At 39.5% G+C, this 23,114-nt stretch overlaps 1 protein-coding gene across 2 annotated transcripts; it reads left to right on the forward strand.

Moving 5' to 3' along the window:
- The first annotated feature begins 6,095 nt into the window (after positions 1-6,095).
- On the forward strand, positions 6,096-19,457 carry hhipl1 (HHIP-like 1). 2 transcript variants are annotated; one of them, XM_022221787.2, is made up of 9 exons: positions 6,112-6,616; positions 7,692-8,338; positions 8,495-8,638; positions 8,807-9,135; positions 10,624-10,750; positions 13,080-13,225; positions 13,341-13,422; positions 18,149-18,231; positions 18,326-19,457. In XM_022221787.2, exons 1-9 carry the CDS (start codon positions 6,314-6,316, stop codon positions 18,886-18,888), a joined length of 2,424 nt encoding a protein of 807 aa, XP_022077479.2. In that variant the 5' UTR covers positions 6,112-6,313; the 3' UTR covers positions 18,889-19,457. The 2 variants fall into 2 exon arrangements, with proteins under 2 accessions (XP_051802996.1, XP_022077479.2); XM_051947036.1 differs by lacking the exons at positions 13,080-13,225; positions 18,326-19,457 and having other exon boundaries at positions 6,096-6,616; positions 18,149-18,190.
- The last annotated feature ends 3,657 nt before the right edge of the window (positions 19,458-23,114 follow it).

The following is a 23,114-nucleotide window of genomic DNA, read 5'->3' on the forward strand; positions in this document are numbered from 1 at the left end:
AGTGCACAGGTGTGCCTTAGACACATTTGGACATATCTGTCAGTGGCTTATAAAGTTGATTTCACTTTCTGGCACACACGTGATCACACACACACGCTCACGGCTTGTCATGTCAATTAACAAGAAAAGCCATGGGCGTAACCACCATCTCAGAAGTGAGGGGGACAAATTTTTCAGAGTGATTTATCATTCTCTTACATTTAATTGCACCATCCTTAGTGGCTAAAGAACCACATAATCCCTAACAGCCACAGTACAATACCAGGGGACCAACTAGGCTAGTTCTTTAAACTATAAAGTATAAAACTTTAAACTATAAAATCTAAAGTTTTAGTGGCCAAACTCTAGTTGAGTTGACAACAATGTCCCTTGACATCTACTGGACGAGTAGCCAAAGGTGCCAAACACTGAACATGAAATGATCAGTACTGCCTGGTTTCTCCCTGCAATAGATATCTTATTCTCAGGAAGTTATAATCTCTCCTTACCTGTAAAGACCCGACATCCTTGTCCCTGCTGCTGGCCTCTGATCCATCTCCTCCCTGACTCTGCTCTTTCTGTTATGGCAATAAACATAAAAAATGTGGTAAGAAAAATTCTGAAATAGCATGAGGAAGAGTAAAAATTGCAGTAGAATTTAACCTCAAAATCACTTTAACCCATAGATACATATTTTTTTTCACCTCTGCAGACCCTGCATGGTCAACATTACTGCTGGCCGCCGCCTCTGGTCCATCTCCTGTCTGACTCTGCTCTTTGTTATGGAAATAATCATTAAAAAATCTGAAAATCAAAATTCTGAGATAGAATTAGAAAGAGGAGTAAAAAATAGTTGTAAATTTATACCATAGATAGCCTATTCTTTTTTCTCCTCCCTGACTCTCCTCTTTTGGGACCAAAAGACTTAAATACATGGAGAGCAATTGTGAGCACATCTTCTGCCCAGAAATGAAAGAGGACTGGGTTTATTCCAAGAATAAACTAATTAGCAGTAATGTAACAGAGGCAACAACATTTAAATTATTGTTAATTAGCTTAACATATTGATATATTGCCACGTTTTACCTTGTCATCATTTAGCTAACAAGTCTAACATTGTTTGCATCCAACAAGGTCACACAACTTACACGGTTTGTTTGGAAAAAACTGTGTAAAGTTTTTTTGCTTCTTGCTGGCTCTGGCTGGTTTGCTAAACATTACTCCAGACGCACGTTCAGCACTGCTCAGCACAGCAGCACGTCTCCTGTGGAACACCTGCGTTAGCATGCGCTCATGGTGCATTCAAAGACGGCTCGGGAAAACACGTTACTGGATGCTAATAACGGGTTTAGCTGTTGTAACGGCTGAAAAAAGTGCGGGGGACAGAGGGGACAGATGTGGAAAGTGCGGGGGACATGTCCCACGCGTACCCCGCGTACGTTACGCCCATGAGAAAAGCACTCAGAGAGCATAGTACTCCACCAAGACTGTTCATTATCTGGTCTTGCGCTGAACACCTTTGCGGAGAAATGAACTTACCTTCATTCTTTCAGTGCTCCAACATCTGGATGCAACAGTTTCCATCACAGTGATTCGTCTGGTCTGTGGTCCGCTCACTTCAGCCATTCTCCTAATATGTTTCATAGTAGAAAAGTGTTCATCAATCGATGATTTTTTTTTATGTGTATTTCACCACAATATTGCACGGGTGTAAAACAGTTGACTTTCGCTTTAGTGAAGAATTTCAGGGAATTGATTGTTTTGCACAGTCTTCAGCAGTATTTTTTGTTGGTAAATGAGAGACATTAGAATAGGACATGTCTGCATCTTCAAATCAAAAACAAGGGAGTGAATTTGGTGACATATGTGCATTACGTTTGTGCTGGGGACTACTATGATTGGTTGAACTCATGGGAGGCTGGCCAAAATTGAGGAAAAATTGCAGTGAGTGTGTAGTCATGTCTAAACAAAACTGTAAAAACAAACCTCAAGGTCCGGGATCATCACTGTCAGCTAATGATGTCCTGGTCCAAAAGCAAAGACCACACATCTACACATAACAATTTCTTAGTCCCAGGCAGCAGAAAGAGTGACCCCACACAGAGAACTGACACACAGACTCAAATCAAGGACCTTATAGACCAAAATTATTATTCAAATGTTCCAAAATCACATCCAAATAGTGGTTTGTTTCAACTTAAAAATTAAAAAAAAAAAAAAATCTGGCCAGAAAAAAAGAATCCACTGCAGCCTCTAGTCCCCTAGTTCAGCCATGCACAACGTCAGCTCAGTCCAACATCACCTTTGAAAAGTTTTCCTCCCACCCACACCCTAAGGAACGATCCCACAGACGTAGAAGGCCAACAATCCAAATCCTGCCTGAGAGCGGAGAATCCATGACTGCAGTCCTCAGCCACGGTCACTCCTGGCGGCAGCAATCGGCGTGCACACACACACACAGCTCCCCCTTCAAATCCACGACACCCCACACAGTCCGGGCCACCACAACAAACACAAGTCTCAGGCACTGCACTGGAAAACTCCCCAGGTCTGGACACAATCGTGGGACACAATTGTGAAGTGGAATGAAATTTATTGGATATTTTAAACTTTTTTAACAAATAAAAACCTGAAAAGTGGGGCGTGCAATATTATTCGGCCCCCTTGCATTAATACTTTGTAGCGCCACCTTTTGCTGCAATTACAGCTGCAAGTCGCTTGGGGTATGTCTCTATCAGTTTTGCACATCAAGAGACTGAAATTCTTGCCCATTCTTCCTTGCAAAACAGCTCGAGCTCAGTGAGGTTGGATGGAGAGCGTTTGTGAACAGCAGTCTTCAGCTCTGCCCACAGATTCTCGATTGGATTCAGGTCTGGACTTTGACTTGGCCATTCTAACACCTGGATACGTTTATTTGTGAACCATTTCATTGTAGATTTGGCTTTATGTTTTGGATCATTGTTCAACAAGTTTTCTTCCACAATGGTCCTGTATTTGGCTCCATTCATCTTCCCATCAATTTTAACCATCTTCCCTGTCCCTGCTGAAGAAAAGCAGGCCCAAACCATGAGGCTGCCACCACCATGTTTGACAGTGGGGATGGTGTGTTCAGGGTGATGAGCTGTGTTGCTTTTACGCCAAACATCGTTTTGCATTGTGGCCAAAAAGTTCGATTTTGCTTTCATCTGACCAGAGCACCTTCTTCCACATGTTTGGTGTGTCTCCCAGGTGGCTTGTGGCAAACTTCAAATGAGACTTTTTATGGATATCTTTGAGAAATGGCTTTCTTCTTGCCACTCTTCCATAAAGGCCAGATTTGTGCAGTGTACAACTGATTGTTGTCCTATGGACAGACTCTCCCACCTCAGCTGTAGATCTCTGCAGTTCATCCAGAGTGATCATGGGCCTCTTGGCTGCATCTCTGATCAGTCTTCTCCTTGTTCGAGGTGAAAGTTTAGAGGGACGGCCGGGTCTTGGTAGATTTGCAGTGGTCTGATACTCCTTCCATTTCAATATGATTGCTTGCACAGTGCTCCTTGAGATGTTTAAAGCTTGGGAAATCTTTTTGTATCCAAATCCGGCTTTAAACTTCTCCACAACAGTATCTGGGACCTGCCTGGTGTGTTCCTTGGTCTACATGATGCTCTCTGCACTTTAAACAGAACCCTGAGACTATCACAGAGCAGGTGCATTTATACGGAGACTTGATTACACACAGGTGGATTCTATTTATCATCATCAGTCATTTAGGACAACATTGGATCATTCAGAGATCCTCACTGAACTTCTGGAGTGAGTTTGCTGCCCTGAAAGTAAAGGGGCCGAATAATATTGCACACCCCGCTTTTCAGTTTTTTATTTGTTAAAAAAGTATAAAATATCCAATAAATTTCATTCCACTTCATGATTGTGTCCCAATTGTTGTTGATTCTTGACAAAAAATTACAATTTTATATCTTTATGTTTGAAGCCTGAAATGTGGCGAAAGGTTGAAAAGTTCAAGGGGGCCGAATACTTTCGCAAGGCACTGTATGTCTATGCCACAGAGACCCAACGCCACGTCCGTCTCCCTCCACAGCAAGCACGGAAAAGAACGAATGTGTACCACAGCCATCTTAACTGCAACAAGCTAGCCTAAACATGCTACACACTTACGTGTACGGTAATTTCAAATTACGCACAGCTACATCATTAAAACAGTGGCCACATAACTTTTAAAGCATCTTGAACAAGTTATATGCAACGAAAGTCCATATACATTTCATGTACTGAACCACAAACACGATATTCCTGAGATAAACAGTTTGACAAATTCAGAATATTCACTGTAGCTAAACAGTAACATTTAAATTTTAAACAGAGTAAATAAAATGTCAGAAAAACAATGTATATGAGCGTACCTATTACAACAAATATAAGTTTCAGGCACTGCACTGGAAAATTCCTCAGATCTGGATCACACTAAGTCTGTCTCCTTCTACAGCAGGCATGGAAAAGAACGAGTGCAACGCAGTCCCACTGCCACCTAAAGGAATTTACCACCACTGCAAAACTGTTGAAAATAACAACAGCTCAACTATGAAAATAAATAAATGACTTCACCTGGAATTTTTGTGTCTGAAACAGTGCAATAGAAAACTCATATTATCTGGATTACTTACTGAACACTACTTTATCTACATGAGATGTTTAACATATTTAATATTTAATAACACCATACTAATTTAAAAAATGAACTTTTAAACATGAACAAAATACATGAAATATTTTATAAATTTCAAGATGGTAATTTTTAGATGGATTACAATTGGACAAAATTACAAGGTCTCGCAGAATTGATGGGAATTGGTTGACTTTGCGTGAATTTGCGCAATCGCAACATCACGAATTCCTGGAGGGACTGACTTAGTGAACAACTTATCATCATTGTGTCTGTGATGGCATGGCCAATTTCGATGTCTCCATGACTACTAAAGCGTTTATATCTTAGCTGCACATGATCATATCTGAACCAACTTTACATGATGGACAACAGTCTGGGTCTGAACTCATCAGCACTCAAAAATTTAGAAATACTCATAGCACCACTTATTGGCAACAGTAAGTTATTGTCATTACATTTGCATGTACAATTGCCCAAAACTTTCTCCTATCATTCTGGAAATTGGGTAGCTCAGTCTTCACACCTTGACAATGCCACAGTATGAAGATTTTGACTTTGGATGCAACGCTGTTGCCATGGCAATGCATTGTGATAAACAAAGTACCTTTTGATAGATTAGGAATACTCAAAAGCTTTCCAAAATTGCCACACACATCAGGACAGATGAAAAAATATATATATTTCAGGGGAATTGCACATTTCTGGCAAAATGGATTCATAGCGTCACCTGGAAAATTTCAAACAGGAACTATAGCCAGTACGTGTCACCTACAGCTATGAAATTGGTGTCGTAAAGACGCACAAAAATGTAATTGACACCCATGCCCAAAACACAACAGGAAGTCAACAATTTTGAATTATGTATCAGATTTTTACCGGTTTTGTGCTTGGGAAATGTGCATACATACAGGGCAAAAAATTGTTTTTAAAAGCCAAGTCTGAATACAAATGAAATTCTAAAAATTTTGTCAGAATACAGAACTGAGTTTTGGGTTCCAAATAATAAATAAGTCAAGTGTTGGGAAAGTGGTATTATTCATGTGCATTTTTGCTCACAATGTGGTTTGTTTTGTATACATTTAAAAAATATATTTTTTTTTTAGTTCCACAAACACCTTCGCAAGAGGTAGTACAAAACAGATGGACATACATATTGGGACATATTTTAATATGTCCAAAATAAAGCGATTAAAACTGTAGTTAGGGCTCAAGTTAAGACTAGACATGGTCGCCATCTGCTGGAAAGTAGGAGACATGCATGATTGTTCAATATTTTTGATTGATACTTTGTTTTTCTTCTTGGGGGAAATTCAAGGATGATGTAGCAAAAGTGACAATTGCAAATTAATTTCGAATCGAATAGCAGTGTGTATTCGAACTCTCTTGTTTTGCTGTTAGTGGTGGTTCTGCCATTACTGTGGTGGCTACACAGACAGCAGCTTGAACTGCTTCCTCTGTGTGGCTGGCTCTTGTCGTTGGCTTCCTTTCATTTTGTGTTCGGCTGTACTCGGCGACCACACGGCTGCCAACGGTGTGTTCTGACAGACAGACAGACAGACAGAGCTGTTTTACGTCAGAGCGCTGAAGCGGAACGCTGAAGTCAGAGCAAAGTCCAGACGTGAAACTGCATTTGCTCAACTTTGTCTTCCATGTTATCCAACAGACGCTACAATGCAGCAGCGTTATGTGGAGGTTCCTTGGCGGCGGCGGTGGTCGCCGCCGATGTGCATTCTTTATTTTATGATAATACTTCTTCCTCTTCCACCTGTAATGTTGCACCCGCAGTGTTTGGATTTTAAGCCGCCCTTCCGACCGCGAAGGGAGCTGGAGTTTTGCGTAATGTATAAGGAATTTGGCTGCTGTGATTATGAGAAAGACCAGGAGCTGATGACTAAATATTACCAGATTATGGATAATTTTGATGACCACGGATATGCCAACTGCGCGTCGTTTGTCCTGGAGTTACTCTGCCAGGTAGGCATGCATGTACAAAGGTCGATTGGCTTTGAAATGCACCCATCATGCACTGAGAGGCTGACCAAACATACGCACTAAAACATTCCTCTGTCGATCTGTCATTAATAAAAATTCTATTACCTCTTTAAGAAAAAAATGAAACATGGCCGTTTTATTTCCCCAGAGTTCCTCTCTTGCTCAAATACACTGGTAAATCACCAATGGCATCCCTGTAAACCAACATCAGTCAAATGAAGATAATAAGGAGAAACAAAGGTCATAACTGTTTGACTAAGTGGACTGATAAACTAGGTGTATAACCCCAGTCTGTATTAGGCAGTTGTGGCAAGTATTATATATTTGGTGTCCAATTTGAAGCATTATTTGATCTCATATCAAGCTCACTACTAGGCTCCACCCTCCGTGCATTACAATTCTAATTTTGATAAACTGTTGAAGACAATGGATGATCTATTGCCTTTTATTTATTTACAGGTATTTTTCAGTGTAATTAATTGAAAATGACAGATTTTAAAAATTAAATAATCAATTAGGGGCCTAAACAGATACTTTATTGTTAGGCTACTCGGGTTTTGTTTTTGTTAAAGCTGCTATAATCAACATTTTAACGCTAACAGCTGAGCAAATGTCTTTGTGCAGTGTGAAAGGGATCAGTTCTAGTTTTGTTAGTACTAAAACACAGGCATTCATATAGTACTGATACCAACAAAATACGTTATAGTACTATTTTATTAGCAATGTGTTTATGATAGACATTTATCTGCAGTGATGAAGAGAATATGGTTCATTTAGCGGAATGATATTTTAGCAAATAAAGGGACTAATTTTTCCCTCATGAATTGGTGAAGGAGCAGCTAAAAAAGACGAAAAAATTGGACCACCATTCATCCAGATTGTGGTTCAAAATACATGATTTCATGTCAGAGCTGTGTACACAGCTTGCTTATGTTGCTCTCTGTGTGCCAAAAATAGTTAATGTAAGTTTAGTATAAGTCTTACATGCTACTCATTGTCCTTATTCTTTCTCCTTATTGCTTCTTCTCCACTTTTCTCCATCTGTCTGGGATCTCAGGAGTGTTCCCCCTATGCAGCTCACCTCTTTGATGCTGAGGACCCAAGCACCCCAGTCAGGACCATCCCTGGCCTCTGTCCTGACTACTGTTCTCAGTTTTGGAGAAAGTGTAGCGTCGTCATCCCTCTCTTATCTGATGACCCACACATAGCAAAAGTCAGAGAAAACCAGACCCGTCTCTGCAAATACTTGGAGCTAGATGATATGGACTATTGCTATCCTCATCTGCTCAGCAATCAGAAACTTACTCAGCACCTCGGCCGGGTTCAGTCGGACTCACATGGCTGTCTGCAGCTGTGCCTGGAGGAAGTGGCCAACGGGCTTCAAAATCCGCTAGCCATGGTCTATGCCAATGATGGAACACATCGGTTCTTTGTTGCAGAACAGGTGGGCTTGGTGTGGACTTTCCTTCCAGACCGATCCAAACTGGAAAGACCATTTTTAAACATTACCAAAACTGTGCTAACATCATCGTGGGAAGGTGATGAGAGAGGCTTTCTGGGGCTCACCTTTCACCCAAAATACAAGTACAATGGGAAGCTTTATGTGTATTACTCAGTGGAGGTGGATTTTAATGAGAGGATCAGGATCAGTGAGTTCCGTGTATCAGCCAATGACATGAATGTGGTGGATCATGCCTCTGAGCGGTAGGTATGGACTGTGATTGCAGATTACCAAAGAGACACAATTTTCTTTTTTAAAAAATGTTTAAATGTTGATAATTTTGCACACTCTGTATCATAATATTCTCTACAAACAGAGAAAATTCCTTTTCTTATTTCTTGTATGCATTTTCCTTTCAGTGTTATTCTGGAAATCGATGAACCAGCATCCAATCACAATGGAGGCCAGCTACTATTTGCAGATGATGGATACTTGTACATTTTCACAGGTGATGGTGGAATGGCAGGAGACCCATTTGGGAAATATGGGAATGCTCAGAACAAGTAAGGGGGCTGCAAAAGATTTCTACAATTAGACAACATCAAATGGCCTTAAATAGCAGAGAATTGAGTTTATTTTAATGAATGAAGTTTAATAGCTGTGTAATTCTGTGTATTTTAGATAAAATGTGCTTTATTTCACACTTCATCACATTGGCACGTCTATTGCAGGTCATCTCTCTTGGGTAAAGTTCTTCGCATTGATGTGGATGACAACGAAAGAGGCCCACTGTACAGAATTCCTCCAGATAATCCCTTTATACATGAGTGGGGTGCACGACCTGAGATCTATGCTTATGGTGTTCGGAATATGTGGAGGTGCTCAGTGGACCGGGGGGATCCTTGGACCAAAGAGGGCAAAGGGCGTATCTTCTGTGGTGATGTAGGCCAGAACAAGTTTGAGGAAATCGACATTATTGAGAGAGGTCGAAATTATGGCTGGAGAGCCAGAGAGGGCTTTTCCTGCTATGATAAGAAGCTGTGTGCTAACAGCTCACTCGGTAGGTGCTACATCTATTTGCACATGATTATCGTTTTGTGAGAGACTACACGGAAAACAATTGTTTTTATTGTGTCCATTGCATAGCTGCTATAATCAATATGTTAATGCAATATCTTTATCCACACATTCTTCATACAGTTACAGAGTAATTACCATAATAAGCATAAGCAGACACTTGAAATTACTGGAACAACATTGTCCTCCACAGCACACTCTTCATGCCATCATAGCTACTCTCCAATATATTTATCTGTATTATTTTCTTTAAATTATTTCAGAATTCAAACATAAATTGGGGTTAAATGACCAAGTTTAAATTTAAAGTCCTTAGAATTAGTGTTGGGTCTTTTCCCCTGCTAATTATTTCTGCATCCAACATGCCAACAATAAAACTACCTTGTCACTTATCGTCTAATATACTCCCAGCCTTGGCATATTTCGTTATGAGATGTACATTGTTGTCTTCATATGCGAGTGGGCAGGATGAGTATGTACTTACACTATTTTCTGTAATGCACACTGCAATAATCTCCATCATTAGAAGTAATTTATTTATTATGTTAAATAATAAAAGTGTATTTTTTTAAAAGACTAGTGACAAAATAATAATAATAAAATACTACTACTACTACTACTAATAATTGTAATTATTATTATCATTACTATTATTATTATCCCCCTCACTTATCGAGGCTCAAATATAACAACTGATGAATGGCAAGAGGTATTTATTCTTATTCATTTGTTCTTGAGGTTCACCTGTCCAATAATCCAGTAAATCAAATGAAGTTTGTGAGCTTTCTTGGAAAAGAAAAAAAAATCACCTGCATTAGAGGTAGAGCACTAGAGCATCGGGAACCTGTTCCAACTTAAAAGTGGTTTGAAAGTTATGATTCTAATAGAATCATTAAAGTTGAATTTAGATTCTTCTTGCCAGTTCCTAAACATGTTTCACTTGCTGTAATTTATAAACAGTGTACTGATAAACTCTATATCTAGTTGTAGATATTAGGTAGATACATTATATCTGCAACTATCCATCTGCACCATCAGTCATGTGAAATGAAGGTATGCATACATTCCTCTTTCATAATCAGTATAATCAGGATGTGAAACAGACCATCAGGGATTATATCCACTTATTTTAAGAAAGACACTGTGCCGAATGAACAGTACTTGTTTATTAACAATATATTGAATAATTATGTCACAATATCTGCTTTAAATATGTTAGAATTACATTGTGATTTGGTGGCCAAGTTTAAATAAAAAAAATCCTCCATTTGTTAATGCGTCCTAAAAAATGAATGTGAAGTTGGGTTTATCAAATAATACCTATTTAACTTTAACTCCATTATATATTGTGAACCTTTTTTTGTCAATATCAAACATCTGGTTTCATTCTAAAAACAAATGTATAAAGTTTAGGTCAAGGAAAAGCATAGTAATACCAGTAATGACCTTTGATTTTTTTCTTTTTTTACAGATGACGTCTTGCCTATTTATGCGTATCCTCACAAGATGGGCAAGTCAGTTACTGGTGGCTATGTGTACCGAGGCTGTGAATACCCCAACCTGAATGGCATGTACATATTTGGAGACTTCATGAGTGGGTAAGTCTAACCTCTATTCATCCATTATCACTATCCTCATTGGGCTTTTGAGCTTGTCCCAGCTGACTTACAGGGAAGGCAGGGGACACCCTGGACAGTTTGTGAGTGTATTACAGGGCTGCACATACGGTCAAAAAAAAATCACACTCACACCTACGGTCAATTTAGATTTACCAATTAACCTGAGCAAGTTTTTGGACTGTGAGAGGAAGCTGGAGTACCTGGAGAAAACCCACACATGCACAGTGAGAACATGCAAAGGGAGCTTGTTCCAGAGCCTGGATGCAGCTACAGGGAACGCCCAGTCACCCCAGTGTTTACATTTAGACCCAGCTACTTCAAGCAGCCACTTATCCGATGTCCTCAGAGCTCTTTGTGGTCCTGTAAAGTTAACAGCTTGGATAAATAAGGTGGAGCAAAAAACTGTTAAGAGCTTTTAAAACAAACATTTTTTTTACGTTTTTTTTTGTATTCATTTTTTTGATCAGGGACCGTGCAATCAACATAGAACACATCTGACGTATTACATATAAAGTGTACTACTACTTGGACTAAGTAAACGTAGTCAAATTAAGAGTTTAAAAACAAGTCTCAATTGGACTGAAAGCTAGTGGAGAGTGTAAAGGGCAGGGGTGATGTGCTCACGACTGGGATTGTTTGTTTAAAGGCACGCTGTAGTATTTTGATATTCACTTGAGTTTCAGGCGACTGATGGAAGATAGGGAGATGCCAACATAGAGTGCATTGCAGTTGTCAAATCTTGAGCTGATAAAGGCATGAATAGCTTGTTCAAGGTCGGTGCGATTAAGAAAATATACATATAAATCATCAACGATCGGATTATGATCCGATTGAAATGTGGATTCCAGCTATGCATTTGAAATCTGTCATTAGTTGCCTCTGAGGTGTCAACATTTTCAAGATTCATTTATTTCAGTTAAGTCTATGATAGTCTCATCTTGGTCACTTTGTAGTAAGGTGATAAACCTTTCACACCTTGCAGTCCCTGTCCAGGAGTTTCACCCTAATCATAGCATATTTGTCATATATATTCAGCTCTCAGCAGGATAAGATTTCGATGAACTCCATGAGAGCCTATTTTTACCTTTTGGTATGACTGCTTTGCTTTAGAGCTGGTGATATTAGAGAATCCTTCAATGATGGAATCCTACCAAGCTCCTTGAGACGTGCATGAATTACCTTGCTTCCACAAGTTGGGAAACCAAACAAATGTGAGAACATGAGGCCAATCACCCTTTAGCATTTCAGAAAATGCAGATGTAAAAGTTCAGTGCAAAATTCTTGCCAGAAGGATGGAAGGAATGTGACCAAAGATAATAGGAAAATATCAAAATGGCTTTTTTCATGGCAGGCAGGTTTCTATAATGTTGGGGGAAATCATGAAAATTATAGATAACCATAAGGGGGCGCCAGATACTGCCTTACTGTCACTGGATGCCAGAAAGGCCTTCAAAGGAGTAGAATGACTCTACCTCTCCCACTCTTTGGCCTAGGAGGCAATTAAATTGATATGATTGCTCTCCACAGAACCTTATGCAGAAACACTGACTAATAGCTAATGCTAATACTAAACAACTAATAAATAAACATACTTTTGAAGCTGGCAAGTTGTGGCAAAATGGTATTAGGACAGACTAGAACCTAGCAGGCATAAGGCTTACTAACTTTATAGGTCAACTCTGTTCAACAATTTCAGTATTCACTAGATCCATACTGGCCAGTTTATTCTGTCAAGTTATGGATAAGGAATGGACCTAAGTGCAGAGACTTAGAATAGGCAGGTTGTGGCCAAAAGAAACTTTAAGAAAATAAAACAAAAAAAACCCTAACAGAGTTTATGAATGAACTGACAGGAGACCAAACAAAGGCAGATGGAGGAAAACACATACAAAAAAAAATCCAAAAGAACATCTAAATAAACTAATCCAGGAAAAAACTAAATAAAAAACCCTAAAGTCCTGCATAAGTATTCACCCCCTATGACTACCGCTGCTCTCAAATAGTGTGGATTAAACATTCGCTCTCCACGTGACCACGTACAACTTTTTTTTCATCATCAATCAATCCGCGGACCACATGCGTTCCGAACCGTGGAGAGCGATCCGTACGGATCACAGATCAAGGTTGATCCGTTGCACCACTAGTTATTACAAGTACTGTTCTTTGTTTTAAATAGGAAATCTTAAAACAAAGTAGAAGTAGACAATTTCTGTTGGTAAATCGTAAGTACAAGCAATGCTCCATGAAAAGAAAAAAACACATGGAGTGCACTGCACATTAGAGATTGTGGACTGTATTTCTCTTACAGGCGTTTGATGAGTCTGCGGGAGGACAAAAGCACAGGGGAGTGGAAATACAATGAAATCTGTATGGGGGTGGGTCTGACTTGTGCCTTCCCTGGACTCATCAACAATTATCACCAATACATTATCTCCTTTGCTGAGGATGAATCTGGTAATGAATCAATACTCAACCTGTTTACTTGTAGCATTCTTTCTCTATTCATTATAAATTTTGATGTGTTTTCTTGTCTAATGTGCTCTGATTGTAATGTTTTGTTTATCTTCAGGTGAACTTTACTTCATGTCCACTGAAGTACCAAGTGCTACATCACCTACAGGAGTGATTTATAAAGTGGTGGATCCTTCAAGGTGAGCAATGCAGTGTCTATAAGTAAGTAAGTCTATAAGTATTTACCCCCTTTAAAATTCAAAACACCAAATTAAAATTGACCATAATTCTGTGTTAAAAAGCACTGAAATTGGAAAGCTTCTGGGGGGAGGGGGGTGGATACTTTTTGTAGGTCCTGTAATCAATGCTTTGTTGTTTGTTTTTTTGTGTGTTCCTATTTTACCATCATAATGAAAAGAAAACTGTAGTTTCCCATGCAAAGTAAGTCACTGTGTAGAGGATCCTATTTCTGTTTCCAGGAAAGGAATTTGTCAGCCTCACATCTGTTCATAACTACAAACACATGGAGGTCAGTCTTCTCAATGAACGCAGGAAATGTGCATATCAGACTTGGTGTACATGTAAACTTTCTTAGCCTTTTTTCTCTTGAATGTGGCGGTCTTTTTGCTTGACCCCTTTTTGCTAGAGTGAAGAAATGAAACAGTGGCATTTGTGTAAAAAAAAAGAAAAAACAAAGCCACACAGCCCCTAAATCTCCTTTCTCTGTCATTGCTGGAGACAACTCTTTGCATTCTCTTAGCAGTAGGTGGTTGTGTTTGTTTCCTAACGAATTAACATATTTTACTTTTTTACATAACTTTTAGAACACCATCTGGAAGTTAAATACATGTTTACTAGCAATTTGAAGCTTGATTGTTAATTGGATGCTAATAAGCGTTATGTTTGTGATGACTGAGTCGAGCTGATGCAGTGTTAGGAGGAGCTTAGTTGGGGATCAGCGCTGACTGCGCACCCCTTAGGAAAAGGTGAAGACAGGAAAAGGAGACAGAAGCAAAAGGAGGCTGGGTGGGGCACGAGAAGTGAGAACCAACAAATGGGAAGGGCAGAATGGTAAGTGTAGACTAGACGTACGGCAGGAAGGGGAGTGATTGAGGTGTGGTCCTGCTCCTGAACCTCAGTTAAAAAAATTTTTATCTTCATTTCATTGTCATAGATCAAACCATCAATTTGAACTTTCATTGTTTGTTGGATGCCAGTGAGCGTCATGTTGGTGATGACGGAGATGAGCTGATGAGGTGTGGGGATACGATTAGTTGGTAATCAGCAGCGGCTCCCGGGCTGGCAGACCCCCAAAAATGCTTTAAACTAGGACAGGGCGTAACTTAGGTCTCGAGGGTTAGAGTGGATGAGAAGTGGGTACACTTGAAGCCTATGGCCTTGATTAGGTAGTCTGGAACCCCTTGGCTGGAATCTGCATAAATATGGAAGGAGTGGCTGAAGAACATGTTAGAATTTTGGATGCTGCCGGGATTGAGTGGAAGAGGACTCGGGTAGAGATATCCGATGTTGCTGTTTTTTTCGGGATTTTTTGCTGATCACCGATATGCCGATATTGTCCAGCTCTCAATTTCTGATTCAGGTATCAACTGATACCGATATATGTGGGCTTGGAAATAATTCCAGACCACAGACATAATGTTATCAGGCACAGCAATCTTGTTGCAGTAGCCACATTTGCAGGGCTTAAAGTGAGAAATAATCCTAGACCTGAACTTCACTTTTGAGTGGGGGTTGGGGTACAGTCTAGCTAAATAATAGGAAATTAAGATGTATGTGTTAGCGTACTTCTACTACAGATTAGAGTAATACCAAAAATGGTCAGTAGGTCGTGGTAGGTACTCCATCTGACTACAGTATGGTGCAAATATATTGTTTGGCAACCAATCAATAAAAGACACAGAAAAAGAACATTGATTCACCTTTTAACAATATGTGCATCACTTTTACTTTTTATTCTGAAATACAACTATGTAAAAAGTTACAGTGCAAAAGAAATTACATAAATAAAAATATAGTTTATAACAGCAAACTATAGTTCTGTTATTAACCAAAAAAACATTAAAGTGCTCTGAGAAGTGGTAACTTCAATAATCAGAAATAAATAAGAACATTGAAAATAAACAAATACAGTTTACTACAGAAAACTACAGTTCAGTTCAATGATTTTTTTGGTTTTTATGATGCTACAAGAACTGGAAAGCTGAATCTTTATTTTTTCCTATTTCTTCTTTCTTTCTGGCATCTTTTACTTCTTATGTAAGTGTTTAGGCATTGGCAATGTTTACTTTTCTGTTTCCCAGATGTTGAGCAGTTACTCTGGCTGCATCATCATCAAAAAAAGCGAACAAGCACATTAAAAATTTTGTCCATGCTCTGGCTAGTGGCTTCATCAAAGTCTGCCCTAACATGCTTTTTTTCCCACACTGTCAGGAGAGTAAAGGAGAGGAACCCGGTGCCGAGGGAGAGAGAGACCAAGTTAGGGAGAGCAGTTGCAGGGAAGAAAGAATGAAAGAGGGAGAAGCTGGTTGCCCTTTGCTAGATAAGAAAGAAAAAGGTTGTTGGGAAGTGAATCATACCTGGTAACCCAGGTAGAGCTATGGAGAGCCTGGTGATGTCATACTCAGCTGCGATGTCTGGAGGAGATGATTGTTGTGGTTTATCATGCGTTGAATGCTCAAAGAGTTGGTCAAAATTTGAAATAGTTTGACTTTGTTGTCAGTGAAGATTTTCTCTTAAGCTCTCTGAAGACCAACGGGAAAAACAGTCGAAGATTTATGTGGAGGGACATTGTCAGGAGAACTGTCAGGAATGTGGGAGTGTGATGAATGTTTCGCTTTGGTGAAGGAGGTGCAACAGTCTGGGCAGGCATCACCAGTCAGCACAAAACAGATTTGGTGATTGTAGATGGCTCAGTCACTGCACATTCTTACCTCAGAGACATCATAGGACCCGTCATCATACCCTAATTCCACCAGCACACCCCCAACTTTCTGTTCATGGATGATAATGCTCCACCACATGGTGCCAGAATTGTCACAGCTCGACTTCAGGCAGTCGGAGTGCCTCGTATGGTATGGCCAGCAATGTCCCCTGACCTGAACCCTATAGAGCATGTCTGGGACCAGCTGAAGCAGCGACTGGGTGCTTGTACCCCACCCCCACCTGGCAGAACTGCCTGAAGCACTTGTGGAGGAGTGGAATGCATTGCCTTGGAACAACATATGAGGCGAGTTAGGAGCATGACGTCGCTGTCAAGGTGTCATTGCGGCAAATGGTGGAAACACCCGCTACTGACTGCCAATTTTGGTTATTTGGGGCTGTCTTTGTTATTGTCTAAATTGTGGGGGTAATAAATATTGCAGTAGTGAAAATGGTGCTTCTTCTCATTCAATAATTGAAATATCAAAGGGAACTATTACTTATTTCATTAAAATTTAGACCGAATAGGAAAAGCACTCGTGTAAATAACAATATTCCTAATTTATTGTGAGTAGTGTATTTTACGAATTAAATGGACATTCACAAAATATTGATGTCCAGCTAACATTATGTTACATATCGGTAGCTTAAGTTAATTGGGCTTGGTGCCAACTCAGTGTCGCTAACGTGAGTAAACTATTGATAGCATTAAGCTAATATCTACACTCCATGATGTAATTGCTGACTGCGTTTTCAGATGACCTTGTTCAAATGGGTTTTTTTAAAAATAATTTTCTACATTCAGCCTTTAAAAAGCTATTTTCAACTGGCGATTCAATGAATAAGTTGTACAAGTAACATCTGCAGTCAAGTGTCATGTGTTTACGCCGCCACGGCTCTCTGAAGAGCCTGCCGCCACTGCTGAAAAAAATCCTGGAGGAAACACTGTGTATATTTTTATATGTGTGTGTGTGTGTGTGTGTGTGTGTGTGTGTGTGTGTGTGTGTGTGTGTGTAGGTATTTTTGTCAGTGGAGAGAGAGATATGGGCTGGATTTAAAACCATGACCACCTGGTTAGGGACTATAGCCTTTGTTTATAGGATCCCCACTGAGCCAACTGAGCTATCTAGGTGCCCGCAGCCAGAATATTTAAATAAAATGAGTTTGCAGTTTTTAGACACAATTTACAATAGAAGCAGTGGGTTTGTGGTTGTACTCACCTGCTTTAGGTGAAACTACTCTGCTTTTCAATCCAATTAAATTTTAGCTATGCAGCTAGGAGCAAGTTCTACAGCAGAGGAGCCTCATAGCTAAAGGCTATGTCTCCCACCCTAGTTCTAGAAGCTCGAGTTACCACAAGTAAACCTGCAGTCTGACAACGAGGTGCTCAGATTCTGAATCAATAACAAAAGATGGTGAAAAAAAGTAATTCAGCTTTAGCGATAACATTTTCTGACATATTGTCATCCAAACATAGCTTCACATTTCATAGATAGCATGTTAAATTGGTATAGTTTATACAAAAACTTTTCAAGCAAAGCAGAGATGGTTGAGCAAAATAGAAACAGTCAAAGATGATGTACACCTCACTAAAAGTAAATGTAGAAGTCACATCTGGTGGTTACAGCATGAGTGTTGTAGCCTTTAGCCAGATCCAGCATACAACTGTACATCATACAGCATTATGGGTGTGTAATTGGGTCACCTAGAGTGCTTGCTGGGTGATTCATTAAATCACTGAAAAAAGTAATGTGAAAGTGATCTTTATTAAATTCTCTCTCATTATGTGTATTTTGGGAGCTGTAAAGTAAAAAGAAATTGTGTATGGGGATTTTATCAACAAGATCAACCTGAAATTCTGGAGATGCAAATGGTTTTGTAATGTGAGCAGAAATGCTTGATCGATCTCAAATTTTAAAAAAAAAATGCCCTTGCTCACAAAATTTTATGTAATTTGGTTCTGTGTTTTTGTTCACTGATTTTCAGGCGTGCTCCACCGAGACACTGTCACTATGATCCTCTTCCTGTCAGGATAACAAGTAATCTCATCACATTTGTACCCCAGGAAAGTGAGTCCACCTTTCAAACACTTGACAGTCTCCATTCTGAAATCTGTCCATTTTTGGTTTATATTCATATTTGGTCTCCTGTCTTTGCCATTAGCATTGATTGGTGTTCAGCCACCACATACGAAAAAGCCACAACCCACAAAGTCCCATGACTGGCTCCAAGAGCTCATTGATGGTCTAGGTGACGAAGAATTAAAAATGACCACCCCTATACCAACTACAACAACGACCAAACCACACAGAAATTCAAGACGGAAGGGTCGGCGCAGGAAGGGTAAATCCAGAACGGTCAGTGCACCCGAGTTGCAGAACGGAGCGGTGAGGCTGGTTGGAGACGAACATGGCCGCAGCGACCGTGGACGGGTAGAGATTTATATTAACGGGGAGTGGGGTACTGTATGTGATGACTTATGGACTATTCAAAATGCTAGAGTAGTTTGCCATCAGCTGGGCTTCCAGTTTGCACTGACTGCAGCAAAGAACTCTGAGTTTGGTGAGGGGAAGGATCTACGGATTCTTTTGGATGATGTTCAGTGTGAAGGAACCGAGTCCAGCCTGCTTGATTGCAAGCATGCTGGTGTGGCGATACATAACTGTGCCCACTATGAAGACGCTGGAGTCGTCTGTGGCAACTCTGACTATGTTGTAAAGGTCTAACTACTACAAAGTGACAGCTAATAATCAAGACATAGCCTGTGGACTTAAAAATCACATCCAAATTTAATACGACTCAAATAGGTATGTTTACTCAGTTCTCAAAGAATTTTCCATTCTCATGAGCGAGCACATCAAACCGATAACATAACGTTAACTTGTGTCTACAATGGATGTAAACAGCAGAAATCTGAAATTTTTTGTGTTTTGTTGTCTGACTTCCACAATAAAAAAGTAAAGGAATTTTGTAGAATACAGTGTAGCCACAATACAATGTGCTGACTGATGGATAATTGTTGTCTTTTTTGTTTTGTTTTATAAAACCTACAATTCATTACAAAAATTAGGAATATAAACAAAGACAATCATTCAATTGAACCTATTCAGAGGTTATTTGTGAGATAGCTGTAAATGATGCATATCTAGCACTGTAATCACACCAGTTGCCAGCCATAATTAATTTTTGTTCTGTTGAAAGGTAAATGTGTATAGTGTACATGAGGATTTATTATAGAACTGAGTTTGAACATATGTTTGATTTGGTACTCAAATAAATTTGATATTCTCAATGAGTTGAACTGAGTTGCACAGTTCTTACCAACTGGATGCATGTTTGGGTGATGATATCATTTCATGAAAGATTTGAAATCAAGCTATTTGGTCTTTTCTTGCTTTACTGATAAAACTTTTTCCACCTGTTTTTACTGTCTAACGACAGCAGTCATACTGTCATGCTAGTCATTTTGCAAGAGTTTCTCCACCAGTTAACAACCAAAGTGGCATCTATGAGGCTGAAAAATTAAGCCAACCCAGAAGTACAAAAACTGCTGTTCCTCAAATAGACACTTAAGGCTGGCTTCAAACGCGAATCAATCTCCATTGACGTCATTGCTAAAATGTCTAACTTATTCTCTAATAGAATAAGGACACACAAACAAAACCATACAGTTGGCACTGTATTTTAATCAGGGTTCATATAGCTTTTTAAAAAGTAAAATCAAAGCGCATCACAGGCCTTTTCAACACTGTCAATACCCTAAATCACCATGTAGAGCGGCATGACTACAGTCACCTTTTCTCTAATGTCGCTTAACTGTACAGTGGATGTGTTTACCAAATACCTTCCAGCAATGCCCTCAATAGTGAGAAATGATGATGGATATGTAGTATCTGTTCCCTTCAAGTTCTAATCTTCTACTGATTTTCCTTAAAAATGTCTGTCTGGATTGGGATGGAGCCAGTAAACTCCTGCAATTGCATGTCTAAATGTAATATTCTTTAACATGACTGCTTTATAATGGCTGGTCATGGTTTTTTCAGTGGTTCAAGGATGGGTTCCATAAAACTGTTGGTGTTTGCACACCACCTAGCAAATACATATGTTGACCTCTCTGCTCTAGATCTGTCATTCAAATATGTTACAAGTTTGCATGAAATAGCAAAATGATCCACTGCAGTTACAGTTTTCAGGTTACATCTGATGATACATTGTCAACACTGCATGCACGCTACCAGTCAAAATTTTGGATGCACCTTCTCATTCCATGGTTTTTATTTATTTGTATTATTTTCTACATTGTAGATTAATACTGAATATTACCATTTTTTGCTTAAAACATTATTCAATGTGTATTCTTTTATTGTTTTGATTTCTTCAGTATAAATCTTCAATGTAGAAAATAAGTAAATAAAAATCTTTAAATGAGAAGGTGTGTCCAAACTTTTGACTGGTAGTGTGTATCAAGCTCATCTAAGATAATATGCTGGAATGGAGACAGTGGCACCACTGCAAGAGTTAAGGCCCTTTCTTTTTTTGCTCGGAGTTTACCTGGGAAGTAGGCATGTCAGTATTTATTTCAGAAATGCTGCGTTACTGACGTCGCATTAGAAGGCTTATTCAGTCACATGCAAAGTCACGATCAAATGTGAAGTCTTGCGAGAACCGCATGATACACAAACGGACAAACAAGTCGTCTTTGTTAGGTGAGTTTCTACAGCGGCTGCCTGGTGTCTCCGGTTTGACTCACCACAAACTACACAGCTGAGACAGCCTGGACATGACCGACTGATTCCAGTCAGTCCCGTGACAGCCTCCTTTGTTCTCAGTCTTATGAATTCTTTGTATCGTGTTTTTTTGTTATTGTTTTTTACAGGCGTTTTGTAATCCCTTGGTGATCCATGGATAGTTGCTACATTTCAGTGTTCTTGTATATTCTTTAGGTGGACAGTTCTTATCATATAGTCGCTTTAATACTCTTAGAAATATTTCATTTGCCCTATCCACATTATTTTCTTGATAAACTGCCTCCCAATTCAATGCCAATAATTTATTCCTGAATCTGTCTATTGATTCCCCTGACTTCATTCTCCTCGTCTCTTTTCTGCTTGTCTGTCTTTTTCTTTCTGTAGTTGTAATCATAGAAAATAAAAACTGGTAGATGATCACTATTGTCATTAATTAGAATGCCACTTGTTGTTTTGTGTTTATCTCAGTGTGTATATTGTCAATCAAAGTGGCACAACTGAGTGTAATTCTGGTTGGTCTGGTGATTTTCGGATGTAAACTCAAACTATGCATTGTATTTATAAATTAGTCGGTTGCTTTATGCTTATTTGGATTCAATATTGAAATCCCAACATATAAAACAACTTTGCCACTGGTTTTTAAAAACAGACTCTCCATACCGTCACTGAAAATGTCAATATTCATGCAGCTAACTATAATATTCTTATTCTTTTCTTTACATATATTATTGGTTAGACATTCTACTAAGTTATCAACCACAGTTGACATTCTTTCAATTACAGGTGCTGGTCATATAATTAGAATATCATGAAAAAGTTTATTCATTTCAGTAATTCCATTCAAAAAGTGAAACTTGTATATTATACTCATTTACTACACAGAGTCTGATATATTTCAAATGTTTATTTCTCTTAATTTTGATGATTATACTTGAATACTAATGAAAATCCCAAATTCAATATCTCAGAAAATTAGAATATTATTGAAAGGTTTAACATTGAAGACACCTGGTGCCACACTCTAATCAGCTAATTAACTCAAAACACCTGCAGATGCTTTTAAATGGTCTCTCAGGGGCCGTTTACACGAGGACCATCTTAACAGAAAACGCAAAAGTGGCGTCTTGTCATTTCACGTTTAGACGAGCGGTTTTGAAGGAAATCTGCGTATATACGGTGACTCTATAGTGTGTGGAATTCAATTGGATATGCATGCCAGGCAGCTGGGTGGCGCTGTGATAAAACTCCGCCATGTCTACACGCATTCGTACTATTTCCCTTTTCGGATCTCCGCCGCGGTAAATGTTCATGAATGGAATCTGTACAGATTCTGTACGTTTGTTGGTACGACTCCTGTAGTGTACATAGAGCTGCCAGAGTTGCTTGAAGGTACGAAGGATGGAAATAATCACACATCTTTGTTTACGTCCTTGTACTGGCCGGCAAACCAAAGCACCGGCGCACGTATGTGACGTAATCGCGTGCACGACGTGGTCAGATCTCGGCAAAGTTTTGTGTTTTGCTGTTTAGACGGAAACGTAACGGCGGAGCGTTTTCTACTTTTCCACTCTGGAGGCCGGTTTCAAATTTTTGCGTTTTCAAGCCCCCAAAACGCCGTCCTCGTATAAACGATAGGGTGTTTTGTTGAAATATTTTGACGTTTTTACCTGCAAGCGTCCTCGTGTAAACGGCCCCTCAGTCTAGTTCTGTAGGCTACACAATCATGGGGAAGACTGCTGACCTGGGGCCTGTTTCACGAAGCAGGTTCACTGAAAACTCGGAGTTTCTTAACCCTGAAATGAGGGAAACTCAGAGTTTTCCGTTTCATGAAGCGAGGTAACTAAACCCTGACACAGAGGGGTAACTCAAGCCTGTTTCACAAAGAGGGGTAACTTAAACTCTCGGTCAGTTACCGCAGTAACAGACTCTATGAGTTGAACCTGGTCGGCAGCAGGTTTATCTGAGAAAACCTCGAGTTTCTCTCCGTCTCCGCCCACTTTCAGCGACACACGCTGTTTCATTTCCTCATTCATTCAGTCAGTAAGCGAGCGAGTTTTGGCGTAGAATAGTTCTGGCGTGTGTTAAAATGGCATGTCCTTTCATCAATGATCCAGTTGACGAAGGATTACTGCGTGCAGAACTGAATCTTGGTCGGGAGATTGTTTTCAGACCGCGCATAGATGTTTTGGCATTTCCGGACAGTT

This window comes from Acanthochromis polyacanthus, chromosome 1 (assembly GCF_021347895.1).
Source record: "Acanthochromis polyacanthus isolate Apoly-LR-REF ecotype Palm Island chromosome 1, KAUST_Apoly_ChrSc, whole genome shotgun sequence".
Classification (NCBI taxonomy): Eukaryota; Metazoa; Chordata; class Actinopteri; family Pomacentridae; genus Acanthochromis; species Acanthochromis polyacanthus.

Bases quoted from the DNA above. Each gene is read 5' to 3' on its own strand.
- hhipl1 (XM_022221787.2), top strand. From the start codon at position 6,314: ATGCAGCAGCGTTATGTGGAGGTTCCTTGGCGGCGGCGGTGGTCGCCG. The intron at 8,339-8,494 runs GTAGGTATGGAC...TTTTCCTTTCAG, and splicing joins GTGGATCATGCCTCTGAGCG to TGTTATTCTGGAAATCGATG. The intron at 8,639-8,806 runs GTAAGGGGGCTG...CGTCTATTGCAG, and splicing joins TATGGGAATGCTCAGAACAA to GTCATCTCTCTTGGGTAAAG.